Source organism: Glycine soja, chromosome 7, assembly GCF_004193775.1.
Source record: "Glycine soja cultivar W05 chromosome 7, ASM419377v2, whole genome shotgun sequence".
Classification (NCBI taxonomy): domain Eukaryota; kingdom Viridiplantae; phylum Streptophyta; class Magnoliopsida; order Fabales; family Fabaceae; genus Glycine; species Glycine soja.
The window spans coordinates 876,127-894,962 of NC_041008.1; the positions used below are offsets into that span (position 1 = coordinate 876,127).

At 33.2% G+C, this 18,836-nt stretch overlaps 1 protein-coding gene, 1 long non-coding RNA gene and 1 pseudogene across 3 annotated transcripts; 2 read left to right on the plus strand and 1 right to left on the minus strand.

Moving 5' to 3' along the window:
* The first annotated feature begins 2,127 nt into the window (after positions 1 to 2,127).
* Positions 2,128 to 5,476, plus strand: LOC114419199 (annotated as a pseudogene).
* A 3,104-nt stretch (positions 5,477 to 8,580) lies between these two features.
* On the plus strand, positions 8,581 to 15,289 carry LOC114417949 (ABC transporter C family member 8-like). Of its 2 annotated transcripts, XM_028383040.1 has the most exons (12): positions 8,589 to 8,741; positions 9,094 to 11,051; positions 11,161 to 11,481; positions 11,573 to 11,659; positions 11,737 to 12,330; positions 12,439 to 12,603; positions 12,696 to 12,990; positions 13,085 to 13,299; positions 13,414 to 13,719; positions 13,994 to 14,057; positions 14,292 to 14,531; positions 14,621 to 15,289. In XM_028383040.1, exons 1-12 carry the CDS (start codon positions 8,717 to 8,719, stop codon positions 14,752 to 14,754), a joined length of 4,404 nt encoding a protein of 1,467 aa, XP_028238841.1. In that variant the 5' UTR covers positions 8,589 to 8,716; the 3' UTR covers positions 14,755 to 15,289. The 2 variants fall into 2 exon arrangements, with proteins under 2 accessions (XP_028238842.1, XP_028238841.1); XM_028383041.1 differs by lacking the exons at positions 13,994 to 14,057; positions 14,292 to 14,531; positions 14,621 to 15,289 and having other exon boundaries at positions 8,581 to 8,741; positions 13,085 to 13,315; positions 13,414 to 13,567.
* On the minus strand, positions 14,299 to 17,780 carry LOC114417950. The gene is made up of 2 exons (XR_003667960.1): positions 17,275 to 17,780; positions 14,299 to 14,705 (listed from the first exon to the last, which is right to left on the minus strand). It is a non-coding gene; the product is annotated as an uncharacterized LOC114417950 (long non-coding RNA).
* Positions 17,781 to 18,836: the final 1,056 nt, after the last annotated feature.

The window sequence follows — 18,836 nt, forward strand, 5'->3', positions numbered from 1 at the left end:
TTTTTATTATCACCACCATTCATCACTAGCTTCGTCACTACCACTACAACCACCACCACTAACGTCTTTGTAACCACTACCACTTGATGTCATCACCAACACTACTACTATCGTCATCATTGTCGCCATCAACATCACAATCATTATTGGCATTGTTACCACCACCACCATTAATGTCACCGTCATTGTCACCACTACCAACAATATCACCTTCATCATTGTCATCGTTACCACAACCACCAACAACATTGTTACAACCACCACCACATTGCCACCACTTGCTACACCAACACCACTACCACCACCACCACACCAATACTGACCCACCATTGTTGGTACTGTTATAACTAGTTGTCACCAGCATTGCTACCACCACTATTATTGTCATCGACATCACCACTAATATTGACATCACTACCATCAATGTCATTGTCACAATCACCACCATCATTGTCACCATCGTCGATATCGACATCACCATTACCACCTTCATTGTCATCACCAATACCAATAATACCACCACCATCATTGTCACCGCCATCACTTGCAACCAACACCAACACCATTATTATACCACTGTCACTATCACTGTCGTTGCCACAAACACCACCAACATTGTCACCACCATGACCATTGTCGTCACCGCCACCATCACCACTAATACCGCATCCATCACCACCACTAACTATCATTGCCACCTTGTTACCACCACCAAATTATCATTGTCACCACCAATGCCACCTCCACCAACACCACGGTCTGTCACCACCAATATTCACTACCACCACCACGTCGTCATTATCATCACTATCAATATCACTATCACCATTAATGTCACCTCCACCAACATTGTCATCATCACTATTGTTATTGTCATCATCACTAATATCTCTATTGTTAGTGCCACTGCTGACATCATTATCATCACCGTTGTCATCACTATCATATAAAAATATTCTTAAACTAATTTTAATATGATATGAAACTTTCAAAATGAATTTATTTGAAACTAATTATATTTTTAAAACTGCTTTGATTTTTTTTAAATTAAAACTAAAAATTAATTGTTATTTTTAAAAAAATTTCAAAACAAAAATCACTCCAAACATGACCTTAATTTTCCAGTTTAATTTTTCTTTTATTACAATAAAAATATCATACAATTCTTTATTAAATTATATCATGTAATAAATAATTGATAAAAATAAATATAATTCTTTAATTATTAAAAATATATGTAAACTTTTTTAATAACCAATCAAATAAATTTTATTCATCTTTCAGTAAAATATGATTATTTGAATTCATAAGAAATACCTGCATCATATATCTGTACCTGGATAATCATTCAAAGACAGCATAGATAGAACCAGCAGTCGAAGTATTTCAGGATCTGTGAAATTCGAATACAGCCAACAACAATCTCTATCCGTCTTAGTCATTGGCCTAGTTAGATAATCTGTCTGATGGCTAAGGGTTATCTGGGACAGCTTGATGGCCTTGAATTACGTACCCTTTTCACTTGTGAATATTTTATTTGGCTTCTTTCATACCATGCGTACATATATGACACGGCAAGGTTTCATATAAAGCCATTGACAGTGTCTATCGGTATAACCAACAAAAAGTTTGGCATGTATTATAATAACAATTACAATAGAGTTTATACTAAAATAATTTTGATATTATTTTGAGTTTTAAATTGGCTGTGCCTATAAACATCACGTTTATGCAAAAATTACACCATCTTATGAAGTATGTAATACAAGTCACAAAGTGTTCAAATTAATTACAAGTAACATTAAAAGTATAAGGAAAACAACAGTAAATTAAAGTTTCGAAAACCTCTATATTATTAACTCTGCAAAGAGAGGGATTCAGATACCTGCTCCAGGCCGGATTTGAATTTTATCTGCCGCTCAATAACAGTGTCAAAGTCCAGAATTTCACGTTAAGATAGACACATTGACATTAATTCCTGCCATGAAATTTTTAACAAATCAAGCAATATTCCACACTATTTAGAGGTTGCACAGTTTCAAGATTTCAAGATAAGAGAGAGATTAAGGTTTGACCTTTGAGCCACGTCGCGCACGGAAGAGGAAAGGTTAGAATCAACTGTTCGGAATGGCGGGAAGTGTTCGATCACAAGTATGAAGAAGATGTGAACTGGCGTGGGTGCGAAATTTCAGGCTTAGCGTGAGAATCAACAACTTAAGTATATTAACCTGTTAATTGTTGAAGCAAATTTAACCATAACTTTATTTTCAGAAATAATATCTTCTCATGCATCTCATAATTATCTCAACCTATTGGCATAAGTGATATTATGTCTCTTAAGAGTGAAAGATCTAAGACCCGAAGTGAAATGGAATCAAGCTATTTAATAATAACTATCATGTATATGAATAAATAAAAAATATTAAACATATAAGTAGGATAAGAAAATGAGATAATAACTTTAAACACATAAAAATAAGAGATATAAATATTAAATTTTAAGATAAATACTTATAATTTTATTTAAATAAGGGATACATTTATTTATCCTAACATAAAAATAGATTAAGAGATTCAAACATATAAGATTAAGGGATATAAAATATAAAATTTATATAAAACTTTATTAAAATGAGAGGATGCATTTGCTCACTCTCATAGGTTTGCCAATGTCCTTTAAGCAAATGTTTTAAAGTTTGAATTCAAGTTAATATCATGCTCAGCCAAAAAATAAAACTCATAATCATCTTAATACATCATTACTTTTATCCACAGGACAAAGGGAATCATTATCATCTTCAGTATTGATTTTTTCCCCACCAATTAGGTTCATATGTTAGGTATAGAATTTGAGGAAGTAGGCTATCTACTTCAATGAAACTGTTATCCTCACTTCAGTGGATCAAACCACTTGCATTTACATGCGTACAGGACTGTGTAATGATGGCTCTAAGAGAGAAAACAGTCATTCTAGTCACTCATCAAGTGGAGTTTCTCTCACAAGTGGATACAATCTTGGTAAAATATCTCACTTGGATGCCTATTACATTGCATTCGTATATAGTTAACATTCAATCAAATTCTAGGTAATGGAAGGTGGAAAAATTACTCAATCGGGTAATTACGACAATCTCCTGACATCTGGGACAGCCTTTGAAAAACTTGTGAGTGCTCATGAGGAAGCAATTACAGAGTTGGAACAAAGTAATGAAATCAAAACTCATACGGAAGAGTCTCAAGATTTTTATGTCGCTAAAAACGAAAGTGAGGAGGAGATTTCAACTGAGGGTCAACTTGAGGCACAGCTTACACAAGAAGAAGAAAAAGAGAAGGGTGATGTTGTCTGGAAGACATTCTGGGATTATATTTCGTTTTCCAAGGTTTCATTCATGCTGTGTTGGATCATATTGGCACAATCTGCTTTTGTTGCTTTGCAGACTGCATCAATGTTTTGGCTTGCTCTAGCCATTGAAGTTCCAAAATTAACTAGTGCCACCTTGATTGGAGTTGACTCATTAATTTCATTTGCTAGTGTTGCGTTTGTATGTCTAAAGTCTCTCTTTGGCGCTCACCTTGGAATAAAAGCTTCTACAGCCTTCTTCCCAAGTTCACGTCTGCTATCTTCAATGCTCCTATGTTGTTCTTTGACTCGACTCCTGTGGGAAGGATTTTATCCCGAGTAAATATGAAAAATTCCAACCAATTTCCTTGTTTTTTTTATTACTATTTAATCATGCTCAAAATTTTGATCCATCTTTACTCTCTTGCAGGCTTCAGCAGATTTGAGTATTTTGAACTTTGATATACCTTATTCCATCACCTTTGTAGTATCTGTAGCAATTGATATTGTGGTGACGATTTGTATAATGGTTTTAGTAACATGGCCAGTACTCATTGTTGCCATTCCTGCAATGGTTGCATCAAAATATGTTCAGGTTTACCAACTTTCTTATTTTTCTGTTTCCCGCCCCTGCTTAGATCACAGAGCTAGAACTTTCTTAATCTTTTTTTCCCCCTAAAAGGGATATTATCAAGCCTCATCAAGGGAATTAATGCGGATCAATGGAACCACAAAAGCTCCTGTCATGAATTTTGCAGCTGAGACATCACTTGGTGTGGTTACTGTAAGAGCATTTAACATGGCAGAAAGATTTTTTAAGAACTACTTAAAGCTTGTGGACACAGACGCAACACTGTTCTTTCATTCTAATGTAACTTATTAAACTATATTATCTCTGTTGAAAGAATCAAGCAATTCATTCACCTTCCAGCAGAGCCTCCGGCCATCGTGCAGGACCACCGGCCTCCATCTTCATGGCCTTCCAAAGGCAGGATTGACCTTCATGCCTTAGAGGTAAAGTTGCATCATTGTCCTTGAATATTTTTTTCTTCATTTTATTACTTTCAATAGGAATAGACACCACTTTGTGTCTTATGGCCATTTTTTTTACATTGACTTCAGATTAGATATCGTCCCAATGCTCCATTAGTGCTTAAGGGTATCACTTGTACGTTTAAAGAAGGTAGTAGAGTGGGAGTCGTAGGAAGGACAGGAAATGGAAAAAGTACACTCATAAGTGCTTTGTTTCGCTTAGTTGAGCCAGCAAAAGGTTATATTCTTATAGATGGGATTAACATATGCTCAATGGGGTTGAAGGATTTGAGAATGAAACTAAGCATCATCCCTCAAGAACCAACTCTTTTCAGGGGCAGCATTAGAACCAACTCAGATGATGATATATGGAAGGTGAATGAGCTAGCTTTCCAGTTGGAAAATATGTTATATTTAAATACCTTTATCTTCTATGTGAGCTTTTCAATAAGCACAGGATTGGTTATGTTTAATTTGTATGTAGGCTTTAGAGAAATGTCAACTTAAGGATACTATCAGCCGCCTTCCAAAACTCTTGGATTCCTCCGGTGAGTAATCTTCACATACTTGAAGCTACAAGCCTTGAGCCAGAATCTATTGCTCCTTTACTCTTTTGAGGCTGAACATTAGGTGGAATACAGAATCATATTTGAACTTACATGTTGTAATTTTAAAGTATTCAGTTTGCAAATTAAGATTTTGGAATAATTTAGCTATTAAAGTCAAATTCTGACAAGTTATACAGTGAGTGATGAAGGAAATTGGTGGAATATGATGAGCCTTCAAGACTAATGGACACAGACTCTTCATTGTCTAAGCTGGTAGCCGAATATTGGTCCAGCTGCAGGAAGAATTCCTCTTCAAATATTAGTAGGCAGCAATATTGAAGAATAATATTATGGGAAAAGGGAGAACTAATAAATTGAAAGAAGATTGAATAATTGAAATTTTAGAAGGGTGTGGATACTTTTGATTGAGTTGGGCTTCCTGCACATAACTTAGTTTATTTGTATGGATTATGCCTAGAAAGAGGAAGAACAAATTGAAGAACACTATGGAGAGAAATTTGAAATTGAAACACACTTGTATTCGAGCAAACTATTCAACAAGTCGCAATGACTTTCATTGCTATTCTCTATGAAAGTTTATTTGATTCCATCATGTTTGTTAAATGTAGGAAAAGTAAATCATTTATATATTCTAACTTAATTTTATTATTTTGAATAATTACACTCCCCACGCGTCCTTCTTGGGCTTTATCCCCCTCGTGACACACTTATCGTTTTCTCCCTCGTCACATTACACACCTCCATCCAATTCTGCACCACAAAGGAACAAGAATGAGAGACCAAATCTCATTTTCTCCCCGTGACATTCATGGTTATTTTTTCTTCAATTGTTATTATTAAGATGGATTTGGAAATTAAAGAAAAAAATAAAAAAATAAATCATAAGTTTGAATTTTTTTTATTAACATTTACATATAAGAAAATGGATGTTCACTCCTTAGCCGGTGTCACCTAGAGACGTAACATTAGATTAATAGTGTGGGAAAGAAAAATGACGTCCCAAGAGAGAGTGCCATACGGGTTCCGTCGGCCATATTAGATGCAAAATATCACCACAATAGGATAGAGTCTCATACTAAGACAAATAAAATGTTTAAAGGCTTAATTACTCTTTTTTTTATAGTTTCATTATTTATATTTTTTAGTCTTATAATTTAAAAGTAATTTTTTAATTTTTATAACTTATATTTTACTTTTTTTTAGTTTCTATAATTTAAAAATGACTTTTTTAATTATTATAGTTTATATTTTAATTTTCTTTTATTTTCTATAATTTAAAAGTAATTTTTTTAATTCTTATATTTTGTATTTTAATTATTTTTTAATTTTTACTTTAAAAAATGATTAGTTATAAATTATCAATTATTTTTTATTATAAATTATCTTATGATAGATTATATATGAATTACTTGTTAGTATTTTTATAATTAATTATAATTGATAATATTACTCATATTTTAATGGTAATAACTAAAAGAGAATTAAAAATATAAAATATAATAATTAAAAAGATCATTTTTAAACTATAAAAATTAAAATAAAATTAAAATACAAATTATAAGAATTAAAAAAATTATTTTCAAACTACATAAACTAAAAAATAATTAAAATATAAATTATAAAAATTAAAACATCACTTTCAAATTATAAAAATTAAAAAATATAAATTATAAAATTATAAGGATGAAAAGACTAATTAAATCAGATTTCATTGTGTTAATATGATAAACATTAACAACAAATTTTGAAAAGACAGGATAAAGACATTTTGAGAGTGAGAGAGAGTACTTGAGAAGGTATGAATTAGTTGTAGTCACATTGAATTGATCAATTAGTCAGAACAGTCATATAACGACTGAAGTTAGGAAGTTAAATAAGAAGACAAATAAATACTTAATCACATTATTAACCCTGAACTACACAAATTTGTTTGACACGTTCATTCATAAGAAAACAAATACTTAATAACATTTTGAAAATAAACTAACATACCTAACTTATATATTTATTGAAAAAATACTAATATTTTATATGAGGAATATTTATTTTAATATAAATTAAATGACTTATTAAATTCTTAAATTATCCTTTTAATGATATAAATATGATTTCACTATTATGTAAACAAATAATAAATAAAATTGTCATTGATTGATTGATTGTTAGAGCATGTTTGGAATAACTAAAATCTTGTGATATCATTTTAAAAGAAAAAACTATTTGCAGAATAATCTAAATGTTCGGGAACATAGTGTTTCTTAATCTGAAAATTTATAGCTTATGATTATTTTAATAGTTTTTTTTTTCCTTTTTCAGCTATTTTCATTCTCTTTTATTACGTAAAAGCTGTTTTTTTTTTTCTGAATCCAAACAAACCTTTTCAATAAACTTACCCAAATTAAAATTAATTCTGATAATCTATTATAACAATAGTTAATTATGCATATAATCAATTATTAAAATAACTTAATTTATGTATCTATCCTTAAAGTAAAGAAAAAAAATATTTTTTTCATATTTTTTTATTAAGATATGATAAGAAAAAAAATGTAATGAGTAATGCGTTAAAAAAGAAAGAGATTATAAATTTTAAAAAATATTTAAGAAAGACATAAAAGATAATAACTGTGATAAATATAAATCTTTAAAATTTAAGAAGTATTATAAATTTTATTTTCTTTCTTATTTTTCCTACATTATTTTAATTTAAATATTTTTTTCTACTCCCAGTTAAATTCCATCAGAACTAAACACAGTGTAAGGCTACCACGCGTAACACGACAACTCCTTGATTTTAATTGTTAGTCTCAGGTCAAAAGCATCTTCTTTTCCCCCTCTAATGACAGAAACAAAGAGGTAGACAACACTAATCACATCACGTGGGAACACAAAATATTAATATTTAACGCAGACAATGATGAGTAGTAGTTATGAAATAGCAGTAGAAGACCAACCAACTTAATGTAATATTATTAGATAATTTTGTCCGCACATGTTTTACGAGTTTAATTTCTAATTCATGTATAAAAAACTATTTATTGAAAAAGATTAATTTTTTAAATGAATCTTATAAAAAATTGATAAATTAATTATTGATTTTCAAAAAAAATAAAACAGTAATAGAAGGTGATGATGATGGCCGCATTTTTTTATTCACATAACGACTCCAGTTAAATGTTCCTGTAATGACATACGTATCAAAGACGATATGCATCTATCAATGCAACGTGCTTACATTTAAAGTTGAGTTATAGATGTATCAAAGGAGCTACATGTTCAATTTCAGAAACATGGACATGTTCAAAGTAGATTTTTCATTCCAAGAAAAGCATGTGCTTTATCCTACCAATTTGCCCAGAAGAATTTTCAGGAGCAATGGAGTGGACAACTTGTATTGGAAACGCATCTTATTCTATCTTACTACTTGATTTTTCCATTGCACTTAGAAATGGTATAATTCTAAAAGGGACATGGGTAAAGTTTTTAAAATGTAAAGAAATCAAGAGAATTTATAATAATTCTTACACTTTATTTAAAAATGATTAATTTATTTCAAATAGCAAGAGTATTTATAATAATTCATACACCTTATTTAACATGTTAACAAATTAATAAGTAAAATATTTTTATTAAAAATTATGCAAACAAATTATGATTGCCTCAGAGCAACTGGTGCATGAAGCTTGTTTTTAAAAATACTAGTGCCGCACAAGTATTTTAAAATACTGAGACACTGCAAAAAGGAGGACAAACCATTCCAATTCAAGCTCCAAAAATGGCTTATTTTGGGAAAACAATAGGTATGCTTATGAAATTCTACACTGCGGTTCGTTTTTTTCTTTTATGAGCTTGTGCTAATGTGTGGTTCACTTATTTCAGTTATGCAACTACAATCTGCTTTTGCTATAATATGAAAATAATTTCTTGTTTTTCTGTATTATTTATGTCTCACAACACTCGTTCTCCTTTTATATGCAATAAAGAGATTCTGAAAGCAACTTTTTTCATGGAAATAATAAAATGATGTCTTTGCCTTTGATTACTGATTTTCATGGACAATTTCTAATTAACTTTTCCAAGTTTGAACTGTTGCATGTAGAAGTGTTGATCAAATCATTGACGATGGTTGCTATTTAATGGATCTATATGCAGATGATTTCTCATGGACTTGTCTGAAGGATTTTGAATTCACTTCTTTCTGTTCGCAAAGAACCACAATAGACACCATAAATCTACTTTTTGTGTGTTTCTTCTACACGTCTATGATTATCAGTATAATCAGAAGATGTTCTATAAGTTGTAGTTTCAGGACAAAATGGACTTTCCTTGTTGCCTCTATCTGCTGCGCTATTATTAGCATTGCTTTTTACAGTATTGGCTTGTGGATTCTCATAGTCAAAACTGATAACACCAAGCAACTGAGCTGGGTAGCTTGCGTTGTCAGAGGATTTGTTTGGACTTCTTTGGCAGTTTCTCTGCTTGTTCAGAGAGAAAAATGGATCAAAATTCTGAACTGTGCCTGGTGGACATGTTCCTGTGTACTGGTTTCATCTCTCATCATAGAGATTCTGTTGAGAAAGCATGCAATAGAAATTTTTGATATAGTACAATGGCTTACACACTTCCTTCTTCTGTTTTGTGCCTTCCAAAATCTATGTTACTATGTCTCTCAAAGTCTGCCAGAAAGCTTATCTGAACCACTGTTAGCTCAAGAAGTTGACACTAAACAAACAGAACTAGGCCATAGTACCTTCCTCAGCAAATTGACTTTCTCTTGGGTTAACTCCTTACTCCGTCTGGGTTACTCAAAGCCACTAGCTCTTGAAGACATCCCTTCCCTTCTTTCTGAAGATGAAGCAGAATTTGCGTACCAAAACTTTATGCATACATGGGAATCCCTTGTAAGGGAGAGTAGCAAGGACAATACCAAAAACTTGGTTCTCTGGTCTGTTGTTAGAACTCACTTAAAAGAGAACATACTCATAGCTTTTTATGCACTACTTAGAACCATAGCTGTGACTGTTTCGCCTTTAATACTTTATGCTTTTGTCAACTACTCAAATAGCAGGGATGCCAAGCAAACAAATCTCAAAGAAGGTCTTTCCATAGTTGGTTTTCTTATTCTCTCCAGAGTGGTTGATTCTGTGTCCCAGAGACATTGGTTTTTTGATTCCAGGAGATCAGGATTGAAGATAAGATCAGCTCTGATGGTGGCAGTGTATAAAAAACAGCTAAAGCTTTCTAGCTCGGCAAGGAGAAGGCACTCAACAGGTGAAATTGTGAATTACATTGCTGTTGACACATATCGTATGGGAGAATTTCCATGGTGGTTTCATATATCATGGACTTCTGCAGTACAACTTGTTCTCTCTGTTGGTGTCCTTTTTGGTGTTGTTGGTGTTGGTGCTCTTCCTGGTTTAGTCCCACTTGTTATATGTGGACTTATCAATGTACCATTTGCTAAGATCCTACAACATTGTATGGCACAGTTCATGATTTCACAGGATGAGCGTCTTAGATCAACTTCAGAAATTCTGAATAGCATGAAAATCATTAAGTTACAATCCTGGGAGGACAAATTCAAGAATTTGGTTGAGAACCTACGTGCTAAAGAGTTCATCTGGCTGTCTAAGTCGCAGATGATGAAATCTTATGGAACATTTCTGTATTGGATGTCACCTACCATCGTTTCTGCTGTTGTTTTCCTCGGTTGTGCTCTTTTCAATAGTGCCCCGTTGAATGCTGGAACCATTTTCACAGTTTTTGCAACGTTGAGGAACTTGTCAGAACCTGTTCGAATGATTCCAGAGGCTCTATCCATGATGATCCAAGTTAAGGTATCCTTTGATCGTCTCAATACCGTTTTGCTTGATGAAGAGCTAGATAGTAGCAATGCTAACAGAAGAAATATAAACCAAAGTTCGGTTAATGCTGTGGAAATCCAAGCCGGAAATTTCATTTGGGATCACGAATCAGTATTTCCAACTTTAAGAGATGTGAATTTACAAATTGAACAAGGACAGAAAATCGCAGTTTGTGGGCCTGTTGGCGCTGGAAAATCATCTCTTTTATTTGCAGTACTTGGAGAGTTTCCAAAGATCTCAGGAACCGTGAGTTATTAACCAAACAAGTTTAGTTTTTTGTCATGTCAAATTCATGTTTATAATCCTTGTGTCTAACACTTTTTTGTCCCTGAAATTTTACAATAACTGAAAACAGGTTAATGTGTCTGGCACTGTAGCCTATGTTTCTCAAACTTCTTGGATACAAAGTGGGACAGTTCGAGATAATATACTCTTTGGAAAGCCAATGGACAAAACAAGATATGATGATGCCATTAAAGTTTGTGCTTTAGACAAGGATATTAATGATTTTAGCCATGGTGATCTGACTGAAATAGGTCAGCGAGGGATTAACATGAGTGGAGGACAAAAGCAAAGGATTCAACTAGCTCGTGCAGTCTACAATGACGCTGACATCTATCTCCTTGATGACCCTTTCAGTGCAGTTGATGCTCACACTGCTGCTATCCTCTTCAATGTAAGAAGCTATCACTTTTAGATTCTTAACTTAAATAAAACTGTTATCCTCACTTCAGTGAATCAAACCATTTGCATTTACATACGTACAGGACTGTGTAATGATGGCTCTAAGAGAGAAAACAGTCATTCTAGTCACTCATCAAGTGGAGTTTCTCTCACAAGTGGATACAATCCTGGTAAAGTATCTCACTTGGATGCTTATTACATTACATTCGTATATAATTAACATTAATTGTTATGGCTCAAATTCTAGGTAATGGAAGGTGGAAAAGTTACTCAAGCAGGTAATTATGTGAATCTCTTGACATCTGGGACAGCCTTTGAACAACTTGTGAGCGCTCATAAGGAAGCAATTTCAGAGTTGGAACAAAATAATGAAAACAAAACTCATACAGAAGAGTCTCAAGGTTTTTATCTCACTAAAAACCAAAGTGAGGGGGAGATTTGTTACAAGGGTCAACTTGGGGTACAGCTTACACAAGAAGAAGAAAAAGAGATTGGTGATGTTGGCTGGAAGACAATCTGGGATTATATTTCATTTTCCAGGTGTTCAATGATGCTGTGTTGGATCATATTGGGACAATTTGCTTTTGTTGTTTTACAGGCTGCGTCAACGTTTTGGCTTGTTCAAGCCATTGAAATTCCAAAATTAAGTAGTGTCACCTTGATTGGAGTTTACTCATTAATTTCATTTGGTGGTACTGCATTTGCATTTCTAAGGACTAGCATTGGTGCACACCTCGGATTAAAAGCTTCTACAGCCTTCTTCTCAAGTTTCACTACTTCTATCTTCAATGCTCCTATGCTGTTCTTTGATTCAACCCCTGTAGGAAGGATTTTAACCCGCGTAAGATTTTTCATTCCCACTGGAAAAGAAAATCTAAACAATTTCCTGTCATTACTATTTAGTATTCAATCATGCTCAAAATTTTGATAATTTTTTTCTCTCTCGCAGGCATCATCAGATTTAACTATTTTGGACTTTGATATACCCTTTTCCATCACTTTTGTAGCTTCTGTTCCAATTGAAATTTTGATGATAATTGGTATAATGGTTTACGTAACATGGCAAGTTCTCATTGTTGCTGTTCCAGCAATGGTTGCATCAAAATATGTTCAGGTTTACGCACTTCCTAGTTTTTCTTGGTTTTCTATTTTTTGTCCTTGCTTGGTTCATAAAGCTAACAAACTTTTAATCATCTTCCTTGAAAGGGATATTATCAAGCCTCAGCAAGGGAATTGATAAGGATTAATGGAACCACAAAAGCTCCTGTCATGAATTTTGCAGCTGAGACATCACTTGGATTGGTTACTGTAAGAGCATTTAATATGGCAGACAGATTTTTTAAAAATTACTTAAAACTTGTGGACACAGACGCAGCACTGTTCTTTTATTCTAATGCGGCCATGGAATGGTTAGTTTTAAGGATTGAAACTCTTCAAAATTTGACAGTCATCACTGCAGCTTTGCTGCTTGTTCTAGTTCCTCAGGGATACGTGTCCCCAGGTAATAATTACATGAAAGGTTAATTGCTAAGGTAAAGCTTTGTGCATGCTATTAACAAGCTAATTGTTCTTGGTAATTCTCTTGGTCTGTGCAGGCCTTGTGGGGCTGTCTCTCTCTTATACATTCACCTTGACAGGAACCCAAATATTTTTGACTCGATGGTATTGCAACTTATTAAACTATATTATCTCTGTTGAGAGAATCAAGCAATTCATTCAGCTTCCAGAAGAGCCTCCTGCCATTGTGGAGGACAACCGGCCTCCATCTTCATGGCCTTCCAAAGGCAGGATTGACCTTCAAGCCTTAGAGGCAAAGTTGCATCCTTGTATTTCCTTATTTTTTTTCTCTTTATTTTAGTACCGTCAATTGGATAGATCTATTCATTTCTGATAGCTTTTTTTTTTCTACATTAATTGATTTCAGATAAGATATCGTCCTAATGCTCCATTAGTGCTTAAGGGTATCACTTGTACGTTTAAGGAAGGAAGTAGAGTGGGAGTTGTAGGAAGGACTGGAAGTGGAAAAAGTACGCTCATAAGTGCTCTTTTTCGCTTAGTTGAGCCAGCAAGTGGTGATATTCTTATAGATGGGATTAACATATGCTCAATAGGGTTGAAGGATTTGAAAATAAAGCTAAGCATCATCCCTCAAGAACCAACTCTTTTCAAGGGAAGCATTAGAACCAACTTGGACCCTCTAGGCCTGTACTCAGATGATGATTTATGGAAGGTGAATGAGCTAGCTTTGCAGTTGGAAAATATGTTAATTTAAAGAGGAGTGCTGGCAACACACTCTCTAGCTTACTCTTTCTTACACACATTTCTTATAGGTTGAAATATATTGAAAACTACAAAATCATGAGAGACTCACTGAAATCTATGATTTCTAACAAATTTCAGTTCAAAAATGTGTGTTTACTAGCATTTTTCTAATTTAAATACCTTTATCTTCTACATGAGCTTTTCAATAACCACGGGTTTGACTATGGTTAATTTGTATATAGGCATTAGAAAAATGTCAGCTTAAGGAAACTATCAGCCGTCTACCAAATCTCTTGGACTCTTTGGGTGAGTAAACTACACATACTTGAAGCTACAATCCTGATATGAGTATCTTCTATCCAATTCTCTCAGCGGCCTTCGGCAATCATCTATTGTTGCATTACTCTTTTAAGGTTTAACATTAGGGGGAATTTAAAATCATGTTGAAACTTACATTTTGTACTTTTAAAGCACTCAATTTCCAAATTAGAATTTTGGAACAAATTAGTTATTGAAGTCTAATTCTGACTAATTACACAGTGAGTGATGAAGGTGGAAATTGGAGCTTGGGACAGCGCCAACTATTTTGTCTTGGAAGAGTACTACTTAAGAGGAACAGAATTCTAGTTCTGGATGAAGCTACCGCATCCATTGACTCTGCCACAGATGCCATTCTACAACAAATAATTAGACAAGAATTTGCCAAATGCACAGTTATAACAGTGGCTCACAGGGTTCCAACTGTAATAGATAGTGACATGGTCATGGTCCTCTCCTATGGTATGTTTTTCATTTTTCTCCTCCTTTTTAGATATAATACTTCTATTCTCTAATTCACTCTGTTACCTTTTTTTTTCTTGTTGCTAAAGGGAAACTTGTGGAATATGATGAGCCTTCAAAGCTAATGGACACCAACTCCTCGTTCTCTAAGCTGGTAGCTGAATATTGGTCCAGCTGCAGAAAGAATTCTCCACAAACGTTAGCAGGCAGCAACATTGAATAATAACACTATTGAAAAGGGAGATCACTAAAGGGAGAACAAATAAATTGAAGGAAAATAAAATAATTGCAATTATAGAAGGGTGTGGATGCTTTTATTTAGTTGGCCTTCTTACGCATAAATTAGTGTATTTGTAAGCCTAATTGGCCTTGAGTTCCCATCTTTTTTTACCTAGATCTTCAGTTGTCTACCCATTTCTTTAATTAGTTGAGTTGTCAATGTTCTTTTACCTAAACCTTGAGTTGTTTAGCTTTTTCACTTGGCCTTGAGTTGGCTAGCTTTGTCTTCAATTGGCCCAGAGTTGCCAATTTGTCTTTACCAATATCTTGAGTTGTCTAGCTTTTTCGTTAGACCTGGAGCTGCTCATCTTTTCCTTCTTTTGCCTTGAGTTTCTAACCTTTCTTGAAGTGAATCGGAGTCAATAAAAGGAGTTAAAATAGTGACAGTTGACAGATTATGCCTGTTTTTTTCTCCATTCAGATTGTTATGCTCAAGTTGCTTCTTGGCAATAAAAAGGTGATTGGTGATTGGTGATGAATTATTATTATATTTATTGGGTTTAAATATGTTTTTAATCCTTTAACGTTAAGTCATTTTCTTTTTAGTTTTTTAAATTTGAAATTATTTTTTTTCTTCTTGAAATCCACAATATATTGCTTTTAGTCCTTCTGCATAGTATGAGTCAAATGAAACAAGAAATTTGTAATGACTTTTCACCTCCAAAAGTTGATTTTTTATTTTATATTTTAAAGTATATTTCTGGTGGTTAAAAAGTGTCATATAATCGTTCTAAAAATGTGTAGTACAAAACACTAGCATAGGCCTATGCCCTAACAAGGAATCTTCAATCAAACTTCAGCAATTTAACTCAACGAATCAGAAATCTGTCACATCCTATTTAAGAAATACACAATAATATAATTGATATCACCAATTTATTGTAAAATGTTCTGGGCATAGTGATTAATCGTTGATAGTTGTGTGGAACACCTGACCACATAAATGCTATACAATGAAAATAATCTCTAACACACAAATAATAGATTATCAGAATTTAAAATTACTCAAAACATTATCATTATTTACTCTAATATCGATAGTTTAAAGATACAACCATCATTAATCCAAGGCACAATTAACAATAATATTCTGCTCAGTCCTATGTTTTGTAGGATGCAGGAAATATTTTCCTTTGCATTTGTCCCTAGTTACAGTTCATAGTTCGATGGTGCAACTTGATCCTAAAAGATTTGACCTATTGTGCCGTTGCATTTCAATTGGCAATATTGTATTGTTCATTGCTAGGTTTCTTGTAAAAAAAGTATTGGAAAAGAAGCAGGAGCTTGAAACTTCGGATTCAAAAGCGAAATCTTTTAGTGAATTCTTGTATAGATACTGCAAGATGGAAGGGGATCAAAGCTATACCAACTCCATGAAAGCTGTTTCTGGTTATTTGCAGAAGAGAATGACTTGCAAGTCTATACTCCAGAATGTGAAGATCTTCTGACTTCAAATATTATTCTTGTCCACATACAATGTATAATATCATTTTTCTGAATTCTGACAAACATCCTCTTTGTTTCTACTTTTATGTCCCAGTTGTGGGAAATTGAAGATTTTGAACGCAAGAATGGTTGTTACAGAGTTTGCCTCAACTATTGTGGTTATATAACCCAAAGGTTAGTTAATCATGCTTGGTTTCCTTATTTTTGTGAGTGGAGCTTAAGTATATCTTTTATGATATGACTAAATATGCAAGTTCCTACTTATTATGATTGAATGTAGGTTCATAGTAAATGCTAGTCAATCTAACATAATAATATCAAATACCTTGAATGATGTGAATATCAGGAAGGTAATTTGGTTGACAATTTATCTATTTAATTACAACATTTAATTTTCATACCTTTCTCTTTTCGAATATGGTGTGTGTATTTTTAAGACCTTCCCAAACTTGGATGCTTTTTCTGCATTCGTGTTTGTCTTAAACCCTCATACCACTAAGAAATGCACTGGTTCAAGCAGTATGGCACGAGAAACACAGGTAGATTACTTTATTTCTTATGATAATTTTCTTGTAGAAAGTTTGTTTTTTTTTCCTTTTGGAGGGATTACTACAATTGTTATTAATGATGATGGTGGTCTACAATTAACATGTATATTTCAATATCTGCTTGATATGGACCAGGAAATTTAAACTAATGATATGGATCACGGATAAGCCTTGTGGGCTGACAATCCTTGTAGCGTTGGCTAACAAGCCACAATTTAAAATATGACATGGCCAAGTATAATAGTTACTGTTGGAGAGCAGTCTCACATGGTGAAAAATTAGGGACAGAGACATAGAAGACAAAGAAGAAACACAACTATTGCAAAGAAGACAATCAGTGATAATTCAAATTTCAAAGAAACTTAAAAGATCAGTGGGGTTATGATACCAACACAGAAAGCAATCACAAGAAAATAGGAGATAACAACACTAACAGCAGACCAAGAAGGGAGATCGTGAAGCCCACTTACTTGCGAGACTACGTGTAACACATGTATCACTAGATCAGCAAGTCGCCTCAGAACTTCAGCAGCATCAATTGAAGAGTTCAGGCAGTTGATGCTCAGTTAGTTGCAAGGGAGTAATTCTGTTGTAACCAACTCACTACATTTCAGTTACATATTCAAATGTATAAATAGCAAGAAAATATCGAATAAAGGAGAAGAAGAATTCAGACTTATCTCTTTCTCTTTCGTTAGCTTAGTTCCCTACCCCTAGTCTTCTATCAGGTTATAAGTTGATCACATAAATATACATTTTTATTTCTTGGGCTAAGAGTGTTCTTTTTACATCCTCATAGGTTTCAAGTATTAAAAAATAACAAATGATGAATACTATTTTGCAACATTATGTCATAACTGACCCGCTATTCTACAGATAACCAGTTCACTTCTAATTAATTTTCTAGGTGTGGTTGAGGAGGTTCAATCAGCTTGGATAGAGATTAGGAATTTGGTCGAGGCAAAGTTTTTTTCTCATTCTGGTCAACAAAAATTTGCTTTACACTTTGAAATATTATTTTTAAATTGTATTCTCATTTCAGCCTTAGAGTTGGATCCTCAATTATGTGCAGAAAATTCTTCCAATATCTGATTGGAAGTTGTTCCTACCTTGCATTTTCTTTGAATTGTGTTGATAAGGACAGACTGCATTTTCACTTTAATTCATACTGCTTTTGCAGTTCAGCGGCTTTATTTGCAGTTGTCTTTCATTGATTTCTATAGTGGGAGGAAGGTGAAATTGACCTTTGATATAACATGCTTAAAATGGTAAAGTTTTGCATCTTTTTTTTTTTTTTTTCAATTTCAATGCTCATTGATCCGATTTTAATATTATTTCTGCATTTTATTTTTTTTGCCATAATAAAATGTCTTTGCCTTCATCGCTTGTAGAAGGAATAAGAACTGCAGCAGAGAGTGTGAGAGTTGGGTATTCAAGAATTATTAGTCTTTCTAGATGTATTTCCCAGGCAGTTCAGGCTTGCAATAAAATCAGATGATTGGCAATTTTTGCTTTCATTGTTCCCAATTTTTGGTTGATTGTTAAATTAGTTTCATCTTGTATGTATATCTTTACTTCATGGTTTTGCTACAAACGGGTGACAATTCTCATGCAGCATGCGGAATATTCCTGCTATTATCCAGTGGATAATGCTGAGTGAGTTTGGGACACTTCACCCTTATGTTTTGGTTGAAATCAGTTTAAGGTCTGTAAATTTTCGATTAAAAAGAAATTATTGTTTTTAGTTATATTTTTGCTTATTTTCTTTACATACTAAAATGAATGATTATGAAAATAAAAAGATCCAAGATCAAAAACCGGAATCGATTACAAACGATGAAAAGGGACATTAAGGAACAATGTTTTACCAAGTATAAGGATTCTTTTCTCTTCCTTTTTTTGTACTGAAATACAGCCTTTCTGGGATATTTTAATTTTCACATATGATTACAATATTTTGGTTTATTCTTTAATTGGTCATGTTTAGTCCAACTTTTCGATGACACCATCAAATACAATGTAAATTTAAGTG